The sequence below is a fragment of the Sorex araneus genome, chromosome 1 (assembly GCF_027595985.1).
Source record: "Sorex araneus isolate mSorAra2 chromosome 1, mSorAra2.pri, whole genome shotgun sequence".
Taxonomy (NCBI): Eukaryota; Metazoa; Chordata; class Mammalia; order Eulipotyphla; family Soricidae; genus Sorex; species Sorex araneus.
The window spans coordinates 178,612,398-178,640,131 of record NC_073302.1 but is presented as its reverse complement, the minus strand read 5'-3'; the positions used below and the strand labels follow the sequence as shown (position 1 = coordinate 178,640,131).

The following is a 27,734-nucleotide window of genomic DNA, read 5'->3' as shown; positions in this document are numbered from 1 at the left end:
GGGTAGGGCGTTTGCCTTGCATGCGGCCGACCCAGGTTCGATCCCCGGCATCCCATATGGTTCCCCCCAAGCACTGCCAGGAGTAATTCCTGAGTGCAAAGCCAGGAGTAACCCCTGAGCATCGCTGGGTGTGACCCAAAAAGCAAAAAAAAAAAAAAAAAAAAAAAAGAAAAAGTATTGGAGAAAGGAAGGGGAAGTCAGGAAAGCTGGGGTGTTTGGTTTCCTTAAGCTGAATTCCCAGGGAAGGTGGGAAAAGTCTTCTTCTATATTTGGGGGTGGGGATGGCAGTTGGGCCACACCCAACTATGCTCAGGGCTTACTCCTAGTTCTGTGCTCAGGGCTCACTCCTTGTGGTACCTTATGTGGTGACTTTATGTGGTGGCCAGAGTTGATCCTGTTCAGCTGAGTGCACAGCAAGCGTCTTAACTCCTGAATATTCTTTCCAGTGCTTTTTATGTCTTTTTAACTAGGGCGATTGGCAGGCACTTTGCATTGAGTTTGAGGTCTGCAGGGTGGTAGGAAGGGATGGAAGGTGGAATAGCAGGTTGTTTGAGAGGATTAGCTTTTGTATGTCTTGGGTGGATCTCCTGGGCTCATCCTCCTGACATCCCTTAGTGGGAATTTCTTTCTTTAGGGTCATTTCCTTTTCTTCCTATTCTCATCCTACTTATTTCCTTCCTGTCCCTCAATCACTATAGAGCCTTAGTCTCCTGAATAATAATTAAGAAAGACATCCCTTCCACCACCATATTGGGTGTAGTTCTTTAATATATCCTGCCTTATTTTCATTAATATAGCATATTTTTAGTAAAATAAATGATTGTTTTCTCTAATCCTGCAATAGAAAAAAAGGATACAGTGAGTTTTAAATTTTTTTAATTTTTTATTTAGTGATACTGCTTTTGTCGGCATTACAATTTCATATAGGGAGAAGTGGGTCCACAATATCCAAAAAGAAAAAATTCTATGGTTCGTTCTGCGGCATCAACATAAAGACCCATCAAAACTGAATGGAGCACATTCTCAAAAAATAGCTGAAAACATTTGTTGCATTTAAACCATTTCTTCAAGGAAAACTGAATGGTCTCACAAAAAACTAGTTTTGGGGCAGGAGAGATAATACAGCAGGTAATGCGCTTGCCTTGCATACATCAATCTGGGGATCAATCCCCAGTACCCCATATGGTTCTTTGAGAACCACCAGGAATGACCCCTATCTGAAATTAGAGCCAGGAATAAGCCCTGAACTCTGTGAGGTGGGATCCCCTGAAATAAAACCTGAAAATGATGGAAAAAAGAAGCAAAATTGGAAAGAAATTCCTTCATATTCATATTTTCTTAAAATAATCAATGTTTTGAACTCTCCTATCAAAAGGCAGGTTAAGCTCATAAAAATAATGAAACTGTATTCACTTCCCTCAACATTCAGAAAAGTTAGTTTGGTGAGCATTAAACATCTCCAGATTATATTAGACTCCATCAGCTACCCTGAGGAAGCATGGGCATAACAGTAAATGGACCTCTGAGATGATGTGGTGTTCACACAGTGCTCTTTGACCTCTCTGGTTGCTCACCGTTAGCTGTGCTTACTAGAAGCTTGTAACCTTTTTATTTGGTGTTCATAAATACTTGACTGCAGTGGGCTGGAGCTGTGGTACTACGGTTCCCGTATAGCAGGAAAATTAGGACCCACAACTTGGTGAGTGCAGTGTCATGAAAAATTCAACTCAGAAATCTCACACAATAAAAGCAGGAATTTTACACCACTTAGTCATCCATCATTAGTATTTTAAATGCAGGTGGAAATGTAAGTTAATGAGATACCAACACCTACTGTAAGTGCAAATGTTAAGAATGATGACACAGTGCTGGTAATAATAGAGCATAAAGGATGTTGAGAAACTTAATGTGTTTACTATTAAGCGAAAGCTCACTGTCTGAGCCCAACAGTGTGGCACACTGGAAAGGGCAACACTGAGCAACTGAGAAGGATCAGTGGTTGCAGGAAGACAGGGATGTGTGAGTTTGAGTAGGCAGAGTGTAGAGGATTTATGGCAGTGAAATTACTCAGTGTGATACTATCCTGATGGATACTTACCGCTCAGTGTTTGTTATAACTTTATAGAATGAACTGAGTTTTAACCTAGACTTTGTACTCGATTGATAATTATGTATCATTGTAGTTTCATCCATCATAGCAAAATTCCCACGTGGGGAATTTTGATTATCAGTAACTATACAGAAGTAGGAACAGAAGATTCATGGATGATCTCTGTACTTTCTGTTTTCTGTGAAACTAAAACTGCTGTACAAAAAAAATTAAGTCCATTAAAATAATCATAAAAAGTTACTCAAACTCAAGCACAACTTATTATAGTTCTTGGTAGTTTTCTTTGCACAGTCTCTGGTGATGTAGAGTTCATGGAAAGTGGGATCTAGGCCTTTCTTCCAAATTGTGTACCTTTTTGCAAGTTTTGTATGCTGCAAATTTCTTAATTTTCTTAGGAAGCATGGCAGTAGTTTCTCAGCATGTAGCACTCTTATTTTTTCTCAGACATTATTTGAATGGAGTTATTACTCCAAAATCAAGTACTCAGAGATGTCTAGTTTTCATTAGAAATAATAACCATGTTTACATGTCTGCAGAAACTGAGAGCTGTCTGACCCACAGTGACTATTGGATCTATTTTTTTCAGAGATTTAATAGTGTCAAAAAATAATTCTTTCTAGAACTAGAGAATTTTGTCAACTAAATTAATCTGAATAAATATGGTAAATATTTAACTTAGTTTTTTTTAAATTAGAAATTATCATGGAATTGTATATTGAGAATTTATTGGTTTGAAAATTTTATTTTTTAAACAACTTTTTTGCCTTTTTGGGTCACACCCGGAAATTCTCAGGGCTGTGTGTGCATTCAGGGGTCATTCCTGGTGATGTTCAGGGGACTATCAGGGATGCTAGCCATTGAACCTGAGTTGGCCCTGTGCAAGGCAAGTACCCTACCCATGGTGCTATTACTCCTGTCCCCTGGTTTGAAAGTTTTGGGTAATAGAAAAGTTTATTTTTTGCTCTTTTAACGAAGTGTCTTGTGCTTTTGAATGTATACTAATTTTGAACTTTTAAATTTATTTTTCTTTTGTTAATAATACTATAGAATTTTAGGAGTTAGCTTTGTTCAATTCATGTATAAAATTTACCACAGCAACACTGAAGTCCCAGTGCTGTCGCCACTAACAGTCCTTTCTCAGCACCCTCCACTGCACCTCTCCCTTCTCAACAGTGGCCACTATCATTGTCACCATGTCTAGGAGTTAGTTTGGCAGTTTTCTTGTTAGTTTGTTTGTTTTGCTTATTATATTTTATATTTGAGTAAAAAGCATTTGATAATTAACTTTATTATTATTTAATTAACTGTATTATTTAAATGACAGCATTTATTGTTTCTAATCTTTTTGATGTAGGTCATCCTTACTGTTGTAAAGTGTTATTATCATGGCTTTGACTTGTAGTTCTCAAATAAGTTGCATAGACCTTTAAAAAAATTTTTTTTATAAAATGTGTATCAGCTTATGCTTTGGAATTTAAGTTCTTTAGCAATTTAATGTAAGTATATGATTTCCCCTCACTTTTTGACAGGTTACAAAGACAGAATTAGAGAAATTAAAATCCAGCTACAGACAATTAGTAAAAGAAATGAATTCTGCCAAAGAGAAATATAAAGAAGCTTTAGCTAAAGGTATGGTAAAAAAATATAAAGTATGTTTCTTTTAGTGATTTTTATTCTTATTCTTTTAATAAAAATTATTCATATTGCAATGAGTCCGCTTAAACGAATTCACAGTTAATGAACCACAAAATAAACCTAAATAGACTACTTGTTAAACTATGTAATTAGTGTATTTGTTTCTTTTTATTTAAGTGATGCAAAGTGTTTTTGAATAGTTTATTAAGGTATTATTATATAGCCTTTGTATTAGGACGCAAGCAGTATTTAAAAGTTTCTCTGAAGCACCTGATTTATTTTGTTACTGAATATTAAAGAAGAAATATAAGTTGTACTAGTTCACAACGATTCTTTTACCCCCATTTTGAATTTTTAAGAAATGCAGGATACAGAAGCCTAGGCTTGGTTCCAGGTTCAACTCTCGCTGTGTGGTTCCCTGAGCACTGCCAGGTGAACCCTGTGCAGAGAGCCATGAGTTGTCCCCCCCCCCCCACACACACACCACAACGTCAAAATCACACGACCATCTTATAACATAGCTTTGCCTTATCATAATTTTATCATGCAATTTTTATAAGAAGGCTTGAATTTGGAAAGAGAGACTGGGGCTGGAGAGACAGTACAGTGGCCCCAGAATGGAGAGGGAGAGGGAGAGTGGGGAGAGGGATAGGTAGAGAGGGGTGAGAGGGACTGGGGCAGGGAGAGGGATGGGTGGAGTGGTAGAGGAAGAGTGAGAGAGAGGAGAGGGAGAGGGGCACAAGGGGTGAGGGAGAGGGAGAAGAAAAAGGAGAGGAAGAGGAAGAGGGAGAGGGAGACTTAGGAGAGGGAGAGGGAAATGGAGAGGGAGGGGAGGGAGAGGGGAGAGAGAGGGGGAATAGGAAGAGGAGGGAGGAGAGGGAGAGAGAGAGAGAGAGGGAGAGGGAGAGGGAGATTTTATTTAATTATTTATTTATTTTTGGCTTTTGGGGTCACACCTGGCAGTGCTCAGAGGTTACTCCTGGCTCTGCACTCAGCAATTACTCCTGGTGTTGCTTCAGGGGACCATAAGGGATGCTGGGAACCCCAGTCAGCTGCGTGCAAGGCAAACGCCCTACCCACTATACTATCGTTCCAGCCCCAAGATTTTATTTTCAAATCAAAATGTGTAGTTCAACCTTTAAATGTGACTCAGTAGCCTCCATGTTTGTACCTTTTTACATAATAAAAGTACAGGGTTTTTTTTTTTTTTTTTTTTTTTTTTTTGCTTTTTTTGGGTCACACCTGGCGATGCACAGCAGCAGGTACTCCTGTTTCATACACTCAGGAATTACTCCTGGCAGTGTACTGGGGACCATATGGGATGTTGGGAATCGAACCCAGGTTGGCCGTGTGCAAGGAAAATGCCCTACCCGCTGTGCTATATCGCTCCAGCCCCAAAATTACAGTTTTTAAGAAAATTTCTTGCCAGCTAAAATGTGCTTTGTTAGAGATAGTTTTCTCTTGAAAATAAATTTCATTTGTTTTTCTTTTTCTTATTTCCCTTTTTTTGCTTTTTGTGTCCCACAGTGATACTCAGTGCTTACTCCTGGCTCTGCACTCAGGAATGACTCCTGGCAGTGCTTGGGGAACTGTATGAGATGCCAGGAATTGAACCTGGGTCAGACACGAGCAAGGCAAACGCCCTGCCCTCTGGACTATAGCTGTGGTCCCCAAAATAATTTTTCTTAAATTTACCTTTGCTTTTATTAATATCTACCTTTGCTTTTTATTTGCATATCATTTGTATATTATTTTGTGCATGTATATGAAATATGTAGTTTCTAATTTGGATGTATCTCATGTCATAAAATAATGTTTTTATTAATTTTCCCAGAAAACTAGGGTGATGCTGATTTAGATGAAGTTTTGAGTCCTTCCTTCCTTCCTTCCTTCCTTCCTTCCTTCCTTCCTTCCTTCCTTCCTTCCTTCCTTCCTTCCTTCCTTCCTTCCTTCCTTCCTTCCTTCCATCCTTCCTTCCTTCCTTCCTTCCTTCCTTCCTTCTATCCTTCCTTCCTTCCTTCCTCCTCCTCCTTCTTTTCCTTGTATTTCTCATTTTTCTTTTCTTATTCTCCTTTCTTTTTCTTATTCTCCCTCTATTTCCCTTTTTCTTTTCTTCTGTCTGTTGCTTTCCTCCATTACTTAGTTTTGTTCTCTCCCTGACCCAGTCCCCTCACATTTACTTAATGTTTCTGCTTGTTTGTAAGTCTTTCAGTTGTAGTTTTACTAATTTTTATGCATCTTAATCTTATTATGAGATGATATTTTTAAGTAGATTTGTCGAAATATTTTTATAATTCAGTTAGTCATTTTGTTTCAAATAAAAAGCTAAGTGATATAGCAAAAAGATCATAAACTCAGCCAGGTACTTATAGATGGTGGTTTCATCATTGTGTGATTATTTCATTATTTTTCAGACCTCATGTATTCGTAATACTTGTTATTTTATGCTGTGTTATTTTTAAATTTATTGATGGTTGGCCCACAGCCAGGTGTGCTCAGCGCTTACTCTGCCTGCAGGGATCGCTCCTAGTAGGCTTGGGTACCATATGGATGTCGGGAATCAAACTTGGTTCAGTCGCATGCAGTGCGAACGCTTTACCCACTGCACTACCTCTCTGGCCTCTCCTTTGTTATTTTAAAGATAGCTTATTTACTGAGCATTAGGTTCTTTCATTTACTTAGAAAAATATGTCTTACTAGACATTTAAGGAACTTATCCATCTCTATAGTTGGGAAGTCCATGTCCTGCTATTTTCAAATTTAGCTTTTATGTAAGGAATCCCATGCTAAATCATCAAGAGTAGTTTAGTACCTGTTTTGTACATTGAACATTGTTATTCAGTCTGTCAGAGAAGTAGATTTGATACAGATCATCATGTCACACCTGACTAGCATTCTCAAATTTGGCTCTATTTCACAAATACGGATTTAGTTTCACACAGCAGGTGATGACATAATGCAGCTATGCTGTAATGCGGCTATGCTAAGTGTTTCCCGTTAGATGTTAGACCTGTGTTTGCTGGAGAATGCTTAATAAGGAAAGAGACACAAGCAATGTAGCTTAGCAGACTTGCCTTACTTGTGGAGGTCTTGGATTCATCCCAGTACCACAGTGAAGTGTGTGTGTGTGTGTGTGTGTGTGTGTGTGTGTGTGTCTGTGTGCGCGCGAGAGCACGTGCACGATCGAACGCATGCACACACACTCGTGGGGGATGGGTGGGTGGGACACAAAGGGCCATAATTGTTTGCAAGTTATTCAGCGCCTGTTTAAAAATAGAGTTTGGTGTTTGGCAGTTCAGTATGAGGGCCTGAAGGTCTGCTGTAGCTTGGATTGTAGAGTCCTGGGGTTCCTAGTCCCCAGCATGTGCAGACTCTCCAGGAGTGTTGCAGTGCCTAGACCACTGTGCATGCATGCAGTGCTCAGGGTCACGGGGGATCCTCACATCCAGGGTCTGTGCCTTGACTTCTCTATTGACTTTCCGGTTATGACCCTAAAGTAGTTAAAATCAGGGGCGTGGATTCAGTAACTGTGGCTTGTTAGTCTGGTTTCTTCATATGAAGAACGTGAATTAAACTTGCTCAGTGACCTAAAAGGCAAACACGTTAGGTTTTAGTCTTAGTGAACTTTATCTTATGGTTTCATTTATTCTATGTGTTGTGTGATTTCATTCACTTCAAAGCTTTTATTTTGCCTAACTATAGTCCCTGGTCTATTTCCTTTGTGAAAATATATCATTCTTACCACTGCACATAAGTAAGCTATGCAACATTTTTTGTCTATAGGTTATATAACACGGTTTTAAAAAGTTTTAAAAGACTGTAAAAGTGAAAAAAAAAAACTGTAGGACTGGGAATTTTATCTCAGTGATGGAATGCTTTCCTTGCACATATGAGGCAGAGGGTTCATTATCCCATCCAAGTACTAACCAGGCTGACCCTGCCTAGCTTCCAACATCAGATGAGATTGGGCTCGCTCAGGAAGGGTTTGATACTTAGTACTGAAACACCATAATAAGAATAAATGCGGTGCTGGGGACAGAGTCCAGAGGGTTGGACTCCTGCCTTACATGTGGCTGACCTCAGTTGGATCCCAGCACCCTATGTGGTCTCCTGAGTCTCGAAGAGGGAGAACTCTGAGTGCAGAGCCAGGAGTAAACATTGAGCTCAACTGGGCGTGTGCCCCCCAGCCCTGCAGAAACAAATAACCAAATAAACACAAAAATGAGAGTAAATAAAATGCAGTCTTAGTTTATGAAACCAAAACAGTATCATACTGAACCGTATTGTATTGATTTTAGAGAACTGAAATGTGATTTTGGAGTTTACTTGAAGATATGTTGAATTACTAGTCATTTGTAGATGCTTTTCTGACATTGGTATCAGTATGAACTTTTTTTTTAACTTATCCTATATTCTAATTTAAAAATAATTTGTTTGAGGCACCATGATGTATGAAATTGCTAATAAAATGGCTTGAGGTGTTTCATTAAAAAGTCCCAACACCATGCCCTCTCCCGGTGCTCAGGGTTCCTTCTTACCCAGGCCCCTCCTCTGACCTATGTTTGGTAAGCTCAGTTTTGTAGAACAATTTTGAGGTCCTCTTGCATTTGTCATTCATTATTCCTTTACGATTTTGCTTTACATTCCACATATGAGAGTGGTCCTTTTTTATCACAACATATTCAGGGAAAAGAAATAATACAGAGTGAACTAGTGTATATTGCATATGTCTACAATAAATATTTTGAAGAAGTTAACAGGACCATTTTTTATGTATTTTATAACAAGAGTATGGTAACACATCTCTTCAGATACTTTTTTCTATATGAGAAGTAAAAAAGATTGCTAAGGGGTTGGTAAGCTCCAATTTTATAATTCCTTATCCTAAACAGGTATGAGGGTACCTACTGCTTGTATTGTGGAGAATTAACTGCAGAACTCATATACAATTTATCTCTCTCTTTTTTTGGCAGTTGGGTAGCATATTTTGTTAATTTGTCTCTCCTTGCTTTATGAATAGTTCTGTGATATTTTATAATCAGATAAAATTTATTAGATGCATTGAGTTGTGTCTTTGGAGTACTTAAATTATAAAAATCAGTTTGAAAAGAGTACACACTTGATACAGATAAATTTATGTTCAAATAACTCCAAAGGTAAAATCATAAATACAACATTTTAAGGTATTTTTAAATGTCTTTTTTTAAATTTTGAGTTCATCAAGAATGACAGGTAGTTTTATTTCATACTATCAAGTTTTGGGGAATTAAAAAAAATAATATACTGATTATATGGGTTCTCTTGAAAAATGTCAAACAATTCAAATTTACCTCCGCTGGTTCAACTTATGGAAGAGAAACTTTTGGATATAGGATTTTAAAAAGACCTGTTTGTTGATACTCTAGTCTGTTGAAGTCACCTGAAAATAAGAGCTTTTTCTCTTTTTTTACAACTCTTGTCACCACATCATATATTAGCAGTTAGTTAACTTATATCATAAATGCTTTTTACACTGTAGTACTTGATATGAGAGAAGCTTTTAGTGTTATATGAAGTGAGGGATTGAACTATTTCATTGTCTGGAAGCAGATTGAGGTGGGATCATAGCTGATATGCCTGAGGAATATTATAGGTTCTTATGTCACTGGAGCAATAGCACAGCAGGTAGGGCGTTTTCCTTGCACGTGGCTGACCCGGTTCAATTCCTCCGTTACTCTTGGAGAGCCCGCAAGCTACTGAAAGTATCTCACCCACACAGCAGAGCCTGGCTAGCTCTCCGTGGCATATTTGATATTCCAAAAACAGTAAGAACAAGTTTCTCAGTGGAGACATTACTGATGCCCGCTTAAGCAAATTGATGAGCAACGGGATGACAGTGATACAGTGATGTCACTGTAACAGTAGCAGGTAAAGATATGAACATTATAAGTAGGTAGGTGTCAAGAGAGGACAAATTATGTAGGATCTTTTCTCATCATTGTAAAATATTTTGGCTTGTCTCCAGGCAAAATGAGAAGCCGTTGGGGGTAGATGTAGATAAGTAGATGAATTAAGTTACATTTTAATAGGACAGTTCTGACATGCTTGTTGAGATTAATCTGAAGGATTGGGGGAAAGTAGAATTAAGGATAACAATTACTTCTAGGTTTTTGGAGGTAGGATTTGAGAGGTGATGAGATGTGGTTGCATTCTAGACATACAATCATTGTAATTATATTCTATAAAATAATTGTAAACACTAAATGAGCATTAACTGAGTACTGAATCAGTACATACTTAGTGAATGTAACTTACAGGGTTAAAAGCAATTTTGATGATTCAAATTGTAATGACATATTTCCATGATTAATTCGTCACTTTTTTATGTTTTGTTGTTTCAGCATACCTTCTTAAATATATATTGTTTATTCTTAGCATTAAACTCGCTAATGTTATAAATTACAGCTAAGCAAAGGTAGTGAGAAAGGAATGTCATAATTAGACCTTCTTGAGTATAAGAACACCAAACATCTCAGCATTATGTTTGTATGTTATTTTATAAAGAAAAATGGCAAACAAGAAAAGAATAAAAAATTAAAAATTACTAAATGTAGCTTGCAGAAAAGACATTTATAGTCTGAAAACAAAACCTTGTTCATACTTAGATAGAAATGTGTGTTTCAGGTAACTCCTTTCTTGCTTTGTATGTGAATATCTGTGATTGGCCTTGAAAACACTGTATCGATTCGTGGTGTGTAATAAATTTACACAGTACATTAATTCCTTAATGCAGAATTTATGAATGATGAGCATCAGTATTCAAAGTAGCACCTAAATTTGCTGATGAGTTAGATATAGTGAGAGGAAGAATTTAAAGACTATTTCAAGAGTTTGTAAATCCTAAAATTAAAACAATTTTAGTCACTGTAATTTGCAGTTTTACAATGCTTTCAATGAGAGGGTTTCAAGCATAGGACATTTCATCATCACTATCTTTGCTACAGTGTCGCTCCCCGTAGTCTCAGAATCCTCTTCTCCAGGGTCCTCTTGACTTGGCTCCCCTTCTCCCAGTCTCTCACCTGAAGGTGCCATGGGAAGCTCCAGCTGTAGACCAGTTTGTAGATTCAGTCACTTTGGTCTTTTGTGATTCCCCTAGTGCGCTTCATTATAACCCATGAGAAATATTCTGTATCTGGCTCTCTCCTTCTAACTAACTCCACTCAGCATGATTCCTTCCAGTTCTATCTAGGTAGTGACAGATTGCATGACTTTTTCATCTTTTTCTTTTTCTTTTGGTTTGTTTTTGGGCCATCCTTGGTAATGCTCAGAGTTTACTCCTGGCTCTGCACTCGGGAGTCTGCTGTACCATCAGGAGTCTGCTTTGCCCCTCTTCATCTTTTCTCATAGCTGAGTAGTATTCCAGTATGTTATATAGGATAGTTTGAATCACTAGAAAAATTTCACAGTTATTAGCTGAAATGAAGACATTTATAGGAAAAAATTTGAAAATGAATATAAGGAGTTTAATCAGACATCTGAGTGATTACAGCAGTTTTGTTCTTGCATCTCTAGTTTGGGTTCTGGGACAGGTCTGGGGTATAATTGTAAATCTCAATCTATTTCTACCCAAATGGTTTCATTCCAAGTTCATGAGTCCTTGAATATTGCATACAAAGGGTTTCATACAAAATTCCAGAAAGCATGTGAACTTAGAGTTTCTGATACATTTAGATGGTTCTAGGTCTCTCTTTGATGTGTCCATTTTCCTCTTTTTACCCAAGTACTAACTTCTGGTCCTTTCCCTTTGCTGTTCTGGGTCCAGAGTATGCTTTCATGATCCTGTTCCTAGTTGTCCAGTCTCTTCTAGTGTATCTCTGAGTCCCCCTTCCATAACATAGCTTTGTACCCCATGTCACCCCATTTTCTGTTTTGATTTTTACCTTTTGGGTAGATGAGATACAATGAAATAAATTAAATTAACTATATTATTTGGTTCCTCCCTTCACCTCCACAGCACAGAGTCATATTTGATGGCATGTTTAGGATGTTCATTGAGCTAGTAAGAAGAGTTCTAAGATTGAACCTAGAAATGAAGAGGAAATTATAAAGAACATGATAAAAAGAAAACCATGAGAATGTATTGTCCTGGAAGCCAATCGTAGAAAGAATACTTTTGGGGAGTGAGGTTTGGTGGTACACTTGGGGATGCTCAGGGTTTTTTTTTTTTGTTTGTTTCTGTACTCAGAGGTCACTCTTGGTGGTGCTTAGGGACCATATGCAGTGTTAGAATCTCCCAGGGTCACCCTGAAGCAAGGCAAGATTCATGACCCTTGTATTATTTCTCTGGTCCATTGTGGAAAGTATTTCAAGTATGAATCAAGAAATTAAATACATTGTGAGCTGCTAAAACATGATAGAATTGAGGTTTGTATTTAACAAAGCCTAGATTATTGGTGATCTTGATATGCTCTGTCTTTGGAGCATAGAAGCAAAAGCCTGAAGGCATTGGGTTTAAGAAAGAGATATGGAGAAATAATAGAGTAGGTAAAGTGCTTTCCTTGCACCTGGCTGACCTGGTTGCCTCCCTAGAACCATATTGTCTACTTAGCACAGCCAGTAGTGACCAGACCAGGAAGCACAATAGTTAGGAGTAATCTCTGAGCACTGCAGGGTGTGAGCCAAAAATAAGAAAGAGAGGAAAGGCAGGAAGGGAGGTGGGGGGAGGGAGATTAAGAAGTAAAGAAAGAATGGAGAAAGAAATTTTTTTTCTCAAAATTCCCTGTAAAGGAAACGAGAAAGTAGAAAAGAACTAACAGTGTCACGGGAGGACGTTTGTAGAATGAGGAGGTAGTATAGCTGGTTTGCTGATGAAAATGCTATTGTAACAAAGCTCATGAGACAGCTGAAAGAAGAATTGCTGAACAACTTTCCTTGAGTCATTGAGATGATGGGTCTAGTCACCAAGACAGTGTTTGCCAAAGTGGGTGATAATATTCCCTTTTCCCAGGGGGCAGCCATCTATTCAGGATATAATTTCTTGGGGTATGATTGGGAAGGTCACTTTCTGTTGTGTCATTTAAAGAAGGTATATTTCTAGGGAGGGTCTAGTGATTTTCTCTTTTTAAAAGGTAGTGGTAGACTGTAAAAACCTAAAGAACGCCGAGGGGCGAGTGCACTCGCGGGCTCTCCGGGCGGCTCTGTCTCACCACCCGCGTTCGGTGCTCTGGAACCGCAGTGTGTGGACTGGATCGGGACGGCCGGTGGTCAAGGACAGGCGAAGGAAGAACGAGGACCAAGCTGGTTGCTGATTAGTTACCCTTTATTCAATCTTCAATCTTTCTCATCTCCCGCACTCCCAGCTCCGGCCTCTCTCTGGATCAACTGCCTCTTCTGCTGCCTCTCCTGGCTTCTCTCTCTCCTCCTACTTGTCTCTCCCACCTTGCCCTCTAGCCTACAACCAGCCAGGTAGCCAAATCAACTTAAGAAAGCCCTTCCTGAGGGCAGGGCACTCCAAAGCCCTTCCTCACTCTTAAGGTTTTTTTCTTTTCCTTAGTCCAGGAACTTATTAACATCTTAATACTAGTTATTTTTGTAGGGACATAGCAAGGGATACATTGAGGCTTGCAAGGCAGCTCTCCTGGCAATATCTTGCCATAGGCTCAGACCACAGCACTCAGACCAGATTAATCATTCCTCGCCCTAGCCGGGTCCAAATCTAGTATCACTGTTTGGATCATGACAGATTTGTCCATGATCAAGCTCTTAACTTATAGTTAAGCATTAGGCACTTTGGCCAGGCCCATCTCGATGCCAGGGTAGCACACAACTCACCGCTTGCCCTGGGTCCTTCTTGTCCCACGTCGGGACCGTGCTTTGGGGGTGCTAGGAAGTAAGGGCAGCTGAGGCTTAGGTGAAGAGAACAGATGCCCTGGAGGAAAATATCATGTAGAGTCAAATGACTCCCAGGTTACAAAAGCATAACATTTGTTAAGTCTTCCTGTGTCCATACAAAAAGGACTTGCTCTGAATAAACTATGCAAAGGACTCAAGGAGAAGAGAAAAACATTATTTACAAGTCAACAGAACACTAAGAAAGAAGCTACAAAGAGGAATAGGAGCACTGTAACGGGAGTAACCCAATAAACCTAAACTACTGAGGCTATGTTATCCTACAGTAGACCAAAAACATTTGGAAGCTTCTCATCTAATCTCTAACCTAAGATTGGTTTTATCTAGGTATAAGGTGACTTTATCCATAACAATGATAACCAAAAAAGGACTGGAGCGATAGCACAGTGGGTAGGGCATTTGCTTTGCATGTAGCCAACCCGAGTTCTACTCCTCCATCCCTCTTGGAGAGCCTGACAAGCTACCAAGAGTATCCCACCCGCATAGCAAAGCCTGTCAAGCTCCCATGGCTTATTTAATATGCCAGAAAACAGTAACAGCAAATGTCACAATGGAGACGTTACTGGTGTCTGCTTGAGCAAATCGACGACAGTGCTACAGTGCAATAGCCTAAAAGGGAATTGAATTATACAATCTTAGCAAAATGGTCATAGATATGCTGCTGTTACAGCTGAGTTGTGGAATTTTCATGACATTACTTTTTCCATCATCATTATGGGGCTCATGGACTCTGCATACTTACATGGTTTCAAGTAGGAAAACACAAGATATAGGCCAGGAAGAAGATAGAGAACAGTATTTCTTATACCATTACACATATTTTTTTTCCCCAGAAGAAGTAAATATTACTTCTAAGAAGCGGATGTATAAATACCCATAGCTTTAAAGGTATTTTAAAAGTATTTAACTTATTACACAATCTTGTATGTTATTGGATCTAATTAGGAATTTGAGCTTAGTGACTGCTGGTCATTAATGCTAAATAAATGATGATTTAGCATTAAAAATGAATAAACCTTTCCTATCTGGATGCTCATAATAGCTTTTTCTTCCCAAATCGCTATTGCTAGTACTTCCAGTACTATATTGAACAGAAGTGGTGACAGTGGGCATCCTGTTTTGTTCCTGATCTTAGAGGGAAGGCTCTTAGTTTTTCCCCATTGAGGGTAATGCTTGTCATGGGTTTGTGGTAGATGCTTTTGACTATATTGAGGAAAGTTCCTTCAAAACCTATTTTGGTGAGAATTTTCATCATAAACCGATGCTGGGTCTAGTCAAATACTTTCTCTGCATCTACTGATATGATCATATGATTTTTTTTCTTTTATTGATATGATGGATTATGCTGATTGATTTCCGATTGTTAAACTATTCTTGCATCCCTGGGATGAATCCCACTTGGTCGTGGTTTATGATCTTTTTGATAGGTTGCTGGATTCTATTTGCTAATATTTTGTTGAGGATCTTTGCATCTGTGTTCATCAGGGATATTGGCCTGTACTTTTTTCTTCATTTGATTTTAGTATTAGGGAGATATTTGCCTCATAGAAACTGGGAGAGTTTCTGTGTCTTCAATTTCCTGGAAAAGCTAGAGGAGAACTGGCAATAGGTCCTCTTTAAATGTTTGGAAGAATTCGCTATGAATTCATCAAAAAAAAAAAGCTATGGGGTTTTGTTTTTGGGAAGACTTTTGATTACAGTTTCAGTTTCCTTGATATTAATAGGTCTATTCAGGTATTCCATATCTTCTTGGTTCAACTTTGGGAGAATATAGGAATCTAGAATTTATGCATTTCTTCTAGGTTCTCTTGTTTCGTGGTATACAGACTTTCAAAGTAGTCTCTGAATTTCTTTGGTTTCTGTTGTGATGTCCCCCTTTTCATTCCTGATTTGGTTTATTAGGGTTCTCTCTCTCTCTTTTTTTGTGAGTCTTGCTAGTGGTTTATCAATCTTGTTTATTTTCTCAAAGAACCAGTCTTGGTTTCATTGATCTTTCGGATTGTGTTTTGGGTTTCCATGTCATTAATTCCGCTCTGTGTTTTGTTATTTCTTTCCTTCTGTCTGGTTTGGGCTCCTTTTGTTGGTCTTTTTATAAGATCTTGGTGTGGGTTCTTTCTTCTTCCTGGGAAATGCTTACAGGGCTATAAATTTCCCCCATAGCACTGCTTTAGCTGCATCCCATAGGTTTTGGTAAGTTGTGTCTTTGTTCTCATTTGTTTCCAGGTATCTTTTGATTTCTTCCTTGATTTCCTTCCTGACCCACTTGTTGGTCAGCATTGAGTTGTTTAATTTCCAGTTGTTTGGTTTGCTTCTTTGCACCTGTGCGTGGTTAACTTTTAATTTCAGTGCATCATAGTCTGAGAAGAGAGTTGATACGATTTCTGTTTTCCTGATTCTATTGAGGTATGTTTTGTGACCCAGTATGTGGCCAATTTTGAAAAATGTTCCATGGGCACTGGAAAAGAATACTAAATAAAGTATTCTTTATTTGGGAGATACAAAGCCCTGTATAGATCTTTTGGCTCTCTCTCTCTTCTATTTCTTCCTTTAGGGTCAGTGTTTCCTTGCTGAGTTTTATTCTTGTAGATCTATCTAGAAGTGATAAGGCAATATTGATGTCCGCAACTACTATTGTGTTGCTAGCGATTTCCTCTTAAAATCTGCTAGATGTTATTTTAAGTATTTAGTTGGTCCCTCATTAGGTGCATATACGTTTAGGAGTGTGATTTCTTCCTGCTGTAGTTTGCCACTATGTGTCTCTTGATTTGTGCATTTAAACTATTGGCATTGAGAGAGATAATTTTCACAGGGTTGTGTGCCATCTTTTGTAGGGGTTTGTTATGCTTTTAGGGGTTTTTCTTGCCATACAGTAGCCCCTTTTCTTACAGTAGCCCCTTTAGTCCTTCTTTTAAGTTTGGTTTTGAGTCTATGAAATTCCTGAACTGTAGTTTATCTGCGAAATAGTGTATGTTTTTTTTCGAGTTTGAGTGAGAGTTTGGCTGGATAGGTATTCTTGGTGAGGGGTTCATTTCATTGTGTTTTTCCACTATATCTCTCCATTGTCTTCAGGCTTGGAGGGTTTCCTCTGATAGGTCTGCTTTAAATCTAAGGGGTGCTCCTTTGTATGTGATTTCCTTCTTCGACCTTGCTGCTTACAGTATTGTGTCTCTATCCACAGCGTCCATCATTCTGACTATGATGTGTCTTACAGTCTTTTTATTAGGGTATCTTTTAGCTGGCACCCTTAGGGCTCCTTGTATATGAATGCCTGCATTCTCCAGCTCTGGGAACTTTTCAGCAATGATATCTTTAATTGTGGCTTTTTCATCGGGGATGCCTCCCTGTCCTTCTGATACTTCGATGATTCTTATGTTGTTCCTCTTGGATTCATCCCATAGGACTCTGATTTGCTGTAGGGGTATTTTGAGGTCTTTTCCCATGGTTTCTTGTTGTCTGTAAGATTTCTGCTGTTCATCTTCAAGCTCACTGATTCTGTCTTCGGCCGTATCCATTCTACTGTTGAGGGCACCCACTGAGTTTTTTATTTCGTCTACTGAATCCTTTATTCGTGACATTTCTGTTTGTAGCTTTTCTATTTCTGCTCTCATTTGTTTCTGAATTTTGTTGACTGCCCATTCCACTGTTTCATTCAAGTCCTCTTTTACTTTCCTGGATATTTGTTCCATTTTTACTTTGAGCTCATTGAACATCTTCAACATCTCAATTCTGAATTCCTTATCGGAGGGGTTGTATTTGAGAGTAGCCCGTGTTGGAGCTTCTGGACCTTTTTTTCATCTTCCCCTCATGGTTGGGATTTGTGCTGTTTCTTCATGTTGTGGTGGTAGTATGGAAGTGGTAGTATGGATGTGGGACCTTCACGTTTACTATCAATTTTTCCTCTTGGTGTGATTAGAGGTCCTGGGTGAGCTCGCTCGATGGATGTTGCCTTTTTCCCATTCAGGAGTTGCAGCTTCCTCTCAGGTGCTCCTCTGTGGCCTACGTGAGGCCTCTAGTGAAGCTTCAGGGAATGTATTCTTTTACATTGGACTTGTACAATTTCTTGTATCTATGGGTATTATGGTACATTGGGATAAACTTATGGACTATTGGCATAATGTGTTTGAAATGGCCAAGATATTCTCCCCTGAATTATGTGGGGAGGTTGAGATATGAATTCAAAGTGCTGGAAAAGGGGAAAATAACTGTGGCCTTGTGAGTAGCCACTGGCCCCACAAGAGACCACGCCCCCTGCCTCTGAGGTCAGGACAAGCTGGTGCTGGGTCCAAGTGGCTAGGGCAGCCAGAACCGGTTGCATGGGGCTGGAATGTGCACTCCAGGTTTTTTTTTTTTTTGAGAGAGTTGTTTGTGTAAAGGATTGTTTTTCATCCTATGACTTTGGGTCTCTGTGTCTCTTTGGGTTATCTGACTTTTCAGATGTTTCTTGTAGGCCATACAATGTTAGGTTCGGTTTTTTAATCCATTTTTCCACTCTTTGTCTCTTATTTGGTGCATATAGACCATTGACATTGAGATTATTGTCATGGATTTTTTTTGCCATCTTTTTGTAGAGGTTTATTGTGCTTTTAGGGGTTTGTCTTGACTTACAGTAGCTCCTTTAGTCCTTCTTTTAAGGTTGGTTTTGACTTTATGAAGTTCTGTGGTTTTGTTTATCCATGGAATATTGTATCTTTACTTAGAGTTTGAGTCAGAGTTTAGCCAGATAAACTATTCTTGTTGAGGCTTTCATTTCATTGAGTTTCACTATATCCCACTATTGTCTTCTGGCTTGGATGGCTTCCTCTGATAAGTCTGCTGTAAATCTCAGGGATGATCCTTTGCATGTGATTTTCTTCTTTGACCTCACTGTTGTAGTATTGTGCCTCTATCTGTGGTATCTTTCATTCTGATTATGATGTGTCTTGGAGTCTTTTTATTAGGGTCTCTTTTAGTTGGTACCCTTGGGGCTCCTTGGATCTGGATTCCTGCATTCTCCAGTTCTGGGAACTTCTCAACAATGTTATCTTTCACTGTTGCTACTTCATTGGGGTTGCCTCCCTGTCCTTCTGGTACTCCTATGATTCTTATGCTGTTCCTCTTGAATTCATCCCCTAGTCTCTGATTTGCCCTACAGCTATTTTGAAGTTTTTCCCATTGTATATAGCTCTCTGTATGCTTTCTGTTGCTCATCTTCAAGTTCAGTGATTCTGTCTTTGGCGGTTGTTATTCTACTGTTGAAGGCACCCACTGAATTTTTAATTTCATCTACCTGGTCAAAGAAAAGGTGGAATGGGTATCCAATAGTTTAAAGTAGGACATTAGAGCAACATTGGAACGGACAGCCAACAAAATATAGGAAGAAATGAGAGCAGAATTTAAAAATCTACAAGCAGAAGTGTCACTAATAAAAGATTCGGTAGATGTAATTACAAACTCTCCTCAATGTTTCTTTCCGATGTCACCACATAAGTGTTTTGGTGTTTTTGGTTTATGTTGGAGATTAAGTCAGATGGGCGCACTTTGGGGGATCTCACTGTGCCTATATATCTGGATGGAACCTGTGAGGGTAACAGGGAGGCATCAAAACTGTCTTCATTAAGTGTAGTCAGGCACCTGCTGGACCGTGCTCACCCCTGGAATGGCTGTAGGTTATGGCGACACTAGCCTCTGTTAAGTTCATGAAACCTTAAGACCTTGCAACTTGTGGCATCTAATGCAATCATTAAGTCTGTGAAAAGCCTGATCTCTCATCAGAAATGTGGTTAGGGTAGGGACTGGCAATATCAACTCAAGCCTGATTGAGTGGATTAGAGACTGCCACCCCATTGGGCATGGCTCACTTTGGGTATGGTGCTCCTTGTACACATGGGGTCAGCAGTCCACTTTGTTTTTTCCTTAGCAGATGCTGACTAAGATGGATGTTCTGTAGGTCCTTTGTATGGGCTCCCTCCAACCCTAAGCTGACATTTTCTGTGGGTTCCTTTAGTTCAGCCCTGCGTCTCCCATGGCTCTGGAAGCAACCCTTCGCTCTGAGTCTGCAGTTCTGCCTTCTTCAGCTTCTCTTGTCCCTGGGATGATTGCTGTTTTCTGCAGTGAATTTTCTCAGCATGTTGCCTTACACGATGCTGTGTTCCATTCAGTTTTTATGTGTTCTTTGTGTTTGTGCCATAGAAGATCTCACTGTGCCATTCCTTTTTTCCATTATTGGGCTGCCCTTTTGTGAGATTTTGTTTTAGTTTTTTATCGAACATCCTTTATAAAAAAAATTGCATGTGTCCATTGTGGAACTAAGAACAAAAGAGGTAAAGATTTAAGATATGAATGACTTCAGTTTTTTATTATTCTAGCAATTCTCAAGGCTCCTTAAATCTTGATCCTTGGGTTTTATTTCCAGGGTTGTCCAAGGAATCATGAGGTGCCAGAATTGAAAAAAGTGGCTCCTGCATGTAAAACATCCATAGCAATTTAGATGCAGAGCTTGTACACTGAAGCTTTGATCTATCTCTCTGGCCATGATTAATCTTTGTTATTTCTTTTTGGCGTTCGTTCTCTTTGTTAATATTTACAATGGATACATACCTAAATTCATAAAATATATGTAGATTTTAATACAAAGTTTTATTTTCTGAGGATGCACTTTTATATTTAAGAGCATATTGGGAAATTTTGGCCCCTGATTCAAATAATACCTATGTTTTATAATTAATAATCAAATGATTTTGACTCAGTTTTTTACAGTTTTTAACTTTATTTTGACATTATTTTAAAAATCAGAAATGTTAACAGAATGTATTCTCATTCATATGTTCCCAGTACTAATCTTCTTGCTACATTTGCTTTATCTTTATCTTTCTCTGTATGTGATGTATTTGTATGCATGCTCCTGGATGTGTTTTATATATACATGCTGTCATGTACATTTATATCCAGTTGCATCTTCTAGTCTTCTTTTAGTGAAAAATTTAAAGTACTTTTTGTGGCTCATAGCTGTAATATTTTTGATTAGTATATAGGAGAGCTAATTTGAATATTCCTTGATTTTATTTTTCTAATACATATGATTTAGCCTGTGTCTTTTTCATAGTAGTGCTGTGGGAATGGCATTCTAGTATTTTTTTACACACTATATTATGGTAATGTTGTCAATTTTTCCCATTACTGGATATTCATTTTGTCATTTATTTCAGGTAATGTCATCCTGAGTTTTACATTTTTAGTATTTTGTAGGGAAATTAATCTGATGCTATATAAATACAGTATTACTCCTTAAATTTCACCCATTGATTTTAACATGTATTGGTTCATTCCAAAATCAGTTATTGTTAATTGTAGTTGCCAATTGTTAATTTTCTAATTTTAATTTTCTAATTCTATTTTTAGTTTTACAAATTGTATTACTTTAATATTGGGACATTTTTGGCCTTTTTTATCATTTGTTCTATATATTTACTTTATGTGTTTATTCACACTAATATATAAATCTCATTTTATTTTTAGTCTTTTAATGTCATTGTATATTGCCATGCTTAAATTTGGTCAGTGGGATCCACTTTTATTTTTATTTATTTATTTATTTATTTTTTGCTTTTTTGGGTCACACCCGGCGATGCACAGGGGTTACTCCTGGCTCTGCACTCAGGAATTACTCCTGGCGGTGCTCAGGGGACCATATGGGATGCTGGGATTTGAACCCGGGTCGGCCGCGTGCAAGGCAAACGCCCTACCCGCTGTGCTATCACTCCAGCCCCAGGGATCCACTTTTAAATGGGATCCTTTCCTTTTTGACATTTCTGTTTTTCACTGAGCATTTATTTATTTATTTATTTATTTATTTATTTATTTATTTATTTATTTATTTATTCATTTATTTATTTATTTAATTTTCCTCTATACTTTCCCAACTACAGGTTATGCTTCTTTTCTTATAGTGGAGTATAGATTTGGAAATTATGATTGAAGGGCTGGGTATGGTCTTTCCTTGCTACTGTTGCATCTGTGTTCTAGGTCCTCTCAGTGAACAGACTACTGAGAGAAAGAAATTGACACACACTGCTGGTGGGAATGCCAACTGGGTCAGCCCTTTTGGAAAACAATGTGGACACTTCTCAAAAAATTAGAAATTGAGCCTCCATTTGACCCAGCACTGTCACTCCTGGGAATATATCCTGGAGAGTATAGTATAGTAGAACTGACATCTGCACTTGCATATTCATCGCAACACTGTTTACAATAGCCAGAATTTGGAAAAAACCCGAGTGCCCGAGAACAGATGACTGGTTAAAGAAACTTTGGTACATCTACACAATGGAATACTATGCAGCTGTTAGAAAAGATGAAGTCATGAACTTTGCATGAACTTATAAGTGAATCAACATGGAAAGTATCATGTTAAGTGAAATGAGTCAGAAAGAGAGAGACAGATATAGAAAGATTGCACTCATCTGTGGAATATAAAATAACAGAATGGGAGACTAACACCCAAGAATAGTAGAGATAATGACCAGGAGGTTGGCTCCATGGCTTGGAAGCTGGCCTCACATGCTGGGGGGAAAGGCAGCTGAGATAGAGAAGGGAACACCAGGTAAAGTGTGGTTGGAGTACCTGCTCAGTATGGGAGATGCGTGCTGAAAGTAGACTATAGATTGAACACGATGGCCACTCAATATCTCTGTTGCAAACCATAACACCCAAAAAGAGAGAGAGAGCAAAAGGGAATGCCCTGCCACAGAGGCGGGGCGAGGGGGATACAGGGATCATAAGTGGTGGAGAATGTGCACTGGTGGAGGGATGGATACTTGAGCATTGTATGACTGAAACACAAGCACGGCAATATGTAAATCTGTAACTGTACCGCATGGTAATTCACTTATAAAAAATTAAAAAAAAAACCCAGAATCCTAATATACATTTCAAAATACGAAAAAAAAAAAAAGAAATCATCATATACCCAGGGCCATGGATATAGGTCAGCACTTGACTGCTTTGCAGGCATGAGGCTATGATTTGATCCCTATCACGGCTTCTGAGTGTGGTACTTCTGAAGCCCCGTATATGTTCCACAGCACAACATAATCTCTGGCACCCCTAATCAATATGCAAGGGCACAGTAACTAACAGTGTATGTCCACCCAGTCAGCACTACAATCAAGTATGTGTTCCAGGTGAGCACTGTGGCCATGTGTCCAAGCATCACGGTGAAAATGTGTGATCCAGGCATCACAACAGCAAAAAGGAAGGAAAAGAAGTACTCTTGCTCAAGGGCTTCTGTATCTATGTCTATATAGAGATTCAAACTAGAGAGTTTTAAAGTTCATTCTGTTCTATTATGTATTTGCAACTTCCTTCTTTCACAGTAACCTAATTTCTGTTATTCAAAAGCTATTTACGTTTTTGCTAAATTTTAAAATAACAAAAAACAATTCCAGAATTGTCAGTTTTGAAAAATAATAGTACAGTTCCATATTTAAGTTCTTTTTGTCTTTAGACTTCTATTGTAGTCAAATGCTGATTTTTAGGTTACTTATGTCAATTTGGTCTTCCTTACCCCTTTTATTGTATTTATATTATTCATTGTACATAGTTCATTTGTTTTTGTTCTATTTAATTTTAAGTTACTTTTTCTTATTGTTTGTTTTATTTGTGAATACTAAGGACCTTTGAAAAGTTGGTAACTTAAAGCTATATTCTTGGAGACCTATCTCTTCTTTATTTATTTCCCTTTATTATACACAACTACCACACTATTATATTATTTTTCAGTTTGCTTTTCTTTTAGTGTCCTAAAATTTAGAGTAGATTTTTTTAGTTTCTAGATTTCTGGAATTTTTTCTTTCAGTTTCTAGGTTTTAGTTTTTAGATTTTTGTTTCTAGATTTCTTTCTTATTCTTTTTAAAGTTTGTATTGCTATTTATTATAAATCAATTCAAGCATTTTCCCATGCACTGACATATAGTTTATTTATAATCTTTCATTTAAATACTCTGATACCTTGCTTTCCTTGTGAATATGGTTTTTGTTTATTCTTTGGATCCTTCAAGTAGCTCTCAAAAAACTGGTGCCTTTCCCAGCGGATAATCAGCCAATTGGGATTGTTGATTCATTGCTTGTGTTGTGTGATAGGTGCTTCTTTGACTCTGATGCTTAGGGACCCCCACACCTACACCCAGGAGCGCTCTAAGGAATTTTGTAGGTGCCAGGTGTAATTTGGGTATTTTCTGCATGGATGAAATGTACTCCACTACTTTGAACTCTTTCCCTGGACCCTGAATGTGGGTTTTGTTGTTATGTTTTTTATTTTTATTTTTATTTATATTTTATAAATTATTTATTTTTAATTAGTGAATCAACGTGAGGGTACAGTTACAGTTTTATACATTTTTGTGCTCGTGTTTCCCCCATACAAAGTTCAAGAACCCATCCCTTCATCAGTGCCCATTCTCTACCACCAGTAAACCCAGCATCTCTCCCCCACTCCCCAGTCCCGTCTCCCCCCACCCCACACTGCCACTATGGCAGGGTATTTTGTTATGTTTTTTAGAGCACTATTTTAACAATAAGTTCCTGAAAGTGTGATTGCCAAGTTAAAAGATAAATGTTTGTGTTATTATATTAGATGTTACCAGATTTCCTCCTATTAGATTGTGCCAAACTTCATTCCCACATAAAATGTGTAAGAGTATCTGTTTCTCTACATTTTGCTATTAGTAATTAAGAGTTTAGGGAGATATAGCATCAGGTAATTTTGATTTGCTTTTTTAAAATTGCAAGTGAAAGGTTGATATTAACCATCCTTTTCTGTTTAAGAGTCATCTGAAGGGGCTGGAGCAATAGCACAGCGGGTAGGTCGTTTGCCTTGCAAGTGGCTAACCTGGGTTCGAATTGAAACATCCCATATAATCCCCTGATCACCGCCAGGAGTAATTCCTGAGTGCAGAGCCAGGAGTAACCCTTCTGCATTGCCACATGTGACCCAAAAAGAAAAAAAATTAATAGTCATCTTAAGATGCACACTTTTTCAGTTGTTTTTTCCCACACTTTTTTTTCTAGCAGACTTTTAGTTTTTTTCTCCATAAATTGTTAAGAATTATTTATGTACTAGAATTGTTACATGTGTTGTGTCTATGTTCTTTCTGTATCCTGTCATTTAACTTTTTGAAAACTTAAAAAATATTCTTGTCTGAAGAATGATGCTCTGAAAACCGATACTGTTGTGAGAAGTTGTCCCTTGTCTCTCTTGCAGATGTCTGTGTTTCTGCATCCACATGGGAAGCTGATTCAGATAGCTAGTAGATAGGGGAAAGATCTCTTCCTGTTCTGGACAAAGATTTATGTATCCCTTTACCTATTCACTTTTATATTTTGGTAGGTTTTAAAGTTTTTTTCTCATGCTTCTTCTTGTAAGATTTTCCAAATTTCCTTTATTAGTGCTTTTGGTATCAGTTTCCAAAGTTCCTTATTTTTAATCAGTTCTCCCTTTGAAGTGTTATTTATCTAAGAGGGCTTCCCTATCCTTTCACAGTATTTATTTATGTATTTATTGTTGATGGAATATGGTTAAAATAGTGTTAGAATTTATGTCCACCACCACTAAAGTGCCAAAGACCCTTTACCACTGTCCTTATGTCACCTCTTTGGTCCTCCTTCTGTCCCCAGTTTCCACCTGACAAGCCCCTTAGCCATACCACTTGGTAACCTTAGTTCTGTGGTCAGAGTCCAAAGGTTTCATATGCATTTGGTTACTTTTTACATTTAAATTAATAAAGGTTAATTTTAGGCACTATAATTTACAATATTGATAATGACAAGGTTTTTCTTTCTCTTTTTTAGCATGCATAAAACTCATCTTTTATTTTTTTAATTTATTTTTTTCAAATCTTATTTTATGAAAGCACTGTGATTTTGTGGTTGGGTTTCAGACATGTAGTGTTCCATCACTGATCCCACTACCAGCTTCATCATTCCTCCTTGTTTTGATTTACGTTATCTCATTGTTCTTTTGATTTACATTTCACGTGCATTTTATTTTTATTATTATTGTTTTTTAAAATAATGTAGGAGTACTGCTGTTTGTTCAGCCATTGATTAAGCTGATTGAATTGGGCATGAACTCCACATTACTTTCTTTTTAATTGTATCACTGTGAGATAGAGTTATAAAGCTTTTACGTTTAAGATTCATCCATACAACTATGAAACACCCATCCCTACACCAATGCACATTTTCCACTACCCACATCCCAGTCTTCACATGCCTCTATGACAGACAATTTCTCCAGTACTAACTCTCTGATTTTAGGCATTATGATATGCTCAAAAGTTCCCAACCCCATTCAAGCCTATCTGCCAGGGGCAGACTCTAGATAATTTATTTTCCATTGCTCATTTTGAATATCAGGGGAGCTTGCACCACTGTGACTGTGAATGTAAATTTCTCGATTGTAAATAATTGGATTCCAGAGACATCACTGTATGGCACCAATTCATTTTGGGATTTAGTTGGGAGTCTCTGGGCCAGGGCTGTTAGTGCACTAAGATGGCACCTGGAGGCAAATTGTGGGTGTGATAGCCAGTCTATTGGATGGGTGGGGACCTGGGGAGGAGCAGCCTAGGTCCTTTGCCACTACATGACCTGAAGATTTAGTCCTGGTGGCAGGGGGCTTGCTTGTGGAAGCTCTTGGTTAGCGGGATTCCATCCGGAATAGGTGGGGAGAGTGCATGTGCTCCATCTGGGGTGCCCTGGTGAAATTGGCTCAGTGTGGGGCCCAGAGAGATCTCTGGCACTGTTGGTGTCTTCCAGGACCTCCAGGACTTGCTGCTCTGTCTCTGGGCCAGGGCTGTTGGTGCGCTCAGATGGTACCCAGAGGCAAATTGTCAGTGTGATAGCCAGTCTATTGGGCAGGCAGAGACTGGGGAGGAACAGCCCAAGTCATCTGCCGCCATGTGGCCTGGAGATTCAGTCCTGGAACCCGCATACCTGGGCCTTGCTTGTGGAAGCTCTTAGTCACCGGGATTCCATCTGGAGTAGGCGGAGAGACTGCACCTGCTCCATCTGGAGTGCCCCAGTGAAATTGGCTCGGTATGGGCCCCAGAGAGATCTTTGGCACTGTGGTGTCTTCCAGGACTTGCTACTGTGTCTCTTGGCCAGGGCTGTTGGTGCGTTAAGATCCACATTACGAAATTTTCAGCCGATTATTTTTTGGTGAGGTCCATCCTGAGACAGTGGAGTCAGGGTGGGGGTATGGTGGCAATTTTGGATTGTGGAAGCAAGCGGCTGCTGGGACTTCTGCTTGGGCAGAGGCACAGGTCAACCTGCCCCCCTCCAGTTTACCCCAGTTTGTTCAGTCATGCATGTTCCAAGCTTTTCTGTGGCTTTTAATCTCTTTCGATATTTATTTAGGGGTCTCTGAAGCAAGGCTGGCAGTAGAGCTTATAGGATGGCACTGAAGTTGGTTCATGGGGTGAACTGCCAGTGCTTCCATGTGTATTGGGAAGTGGGGGAGGTAGCCCACCCCAATTCTGAGAAAGCACACAGATTTCAGTCACAAAACCTGCATACAGAATTTTCAGCAGATTATATCTTGGTGAGGTCCGTCCTATGGGTCTCTGAGATAAGGCCAATGAAAGAGTTTGTATAGTTGAGCCAGAGATGGTTTGTGGGTGTGGCTCCCACATACTGACTTTTGGACATTTAATTTCTTGGTAAACTTGGTCCTAAGTTGTGGTCTGACCATAGACACAACAGCAATTTTGGGGTATCAGGAAGCCTGAGGGCACCATCAGGCTGCTGATGCACTCGCCCTGAAGGTACAGGTTGACCTGCTGGCGGCACCATACCCTCTCACATGCATTTGAAAGTTCTATTTCTTTTATCAGTTCCATGATCTACAATTATTTTCACATATAGAACAGAACATCTTCTGATGTGGTTTTGAGTTGTCTTTTTTTAAAGTTATTAAGACCAATTTAATAAATATAACAATGAGACATAATTGAGAGTTTTGACAATAAATTAAAAATAAAAATATCAAGTGAAAACTCTCTAATGAAAATTTAAAAGTGACATTAAAATCTCAGTATCTCAGTTCAGAGAGATAGTGCCTTAGGCA

General features: G+C 38.6%; 1 protein-coding gene across 1 annotated transcript in view; it reads left to right on the top strand.

Annotated features, from left to right (window-relative positions):
• FER (FER tyrosine kinase) overlaps positions 1–27,734 on the top strand; it is a 445,847-nt gene that overhangs the window by 85,773 nt on the left and 332,340 nt on the right. The window contains exon 5 of the mRNA XM_055144946.1: positions 3,640–3,739. Within this exon, the coding sequence (XP_055000921.1) occupies positions 3,640–3,739 (100 nt within the window). The remainder of the gene's footprint in view (positions 1–3,639; positions 3,740–27,734) is intronic.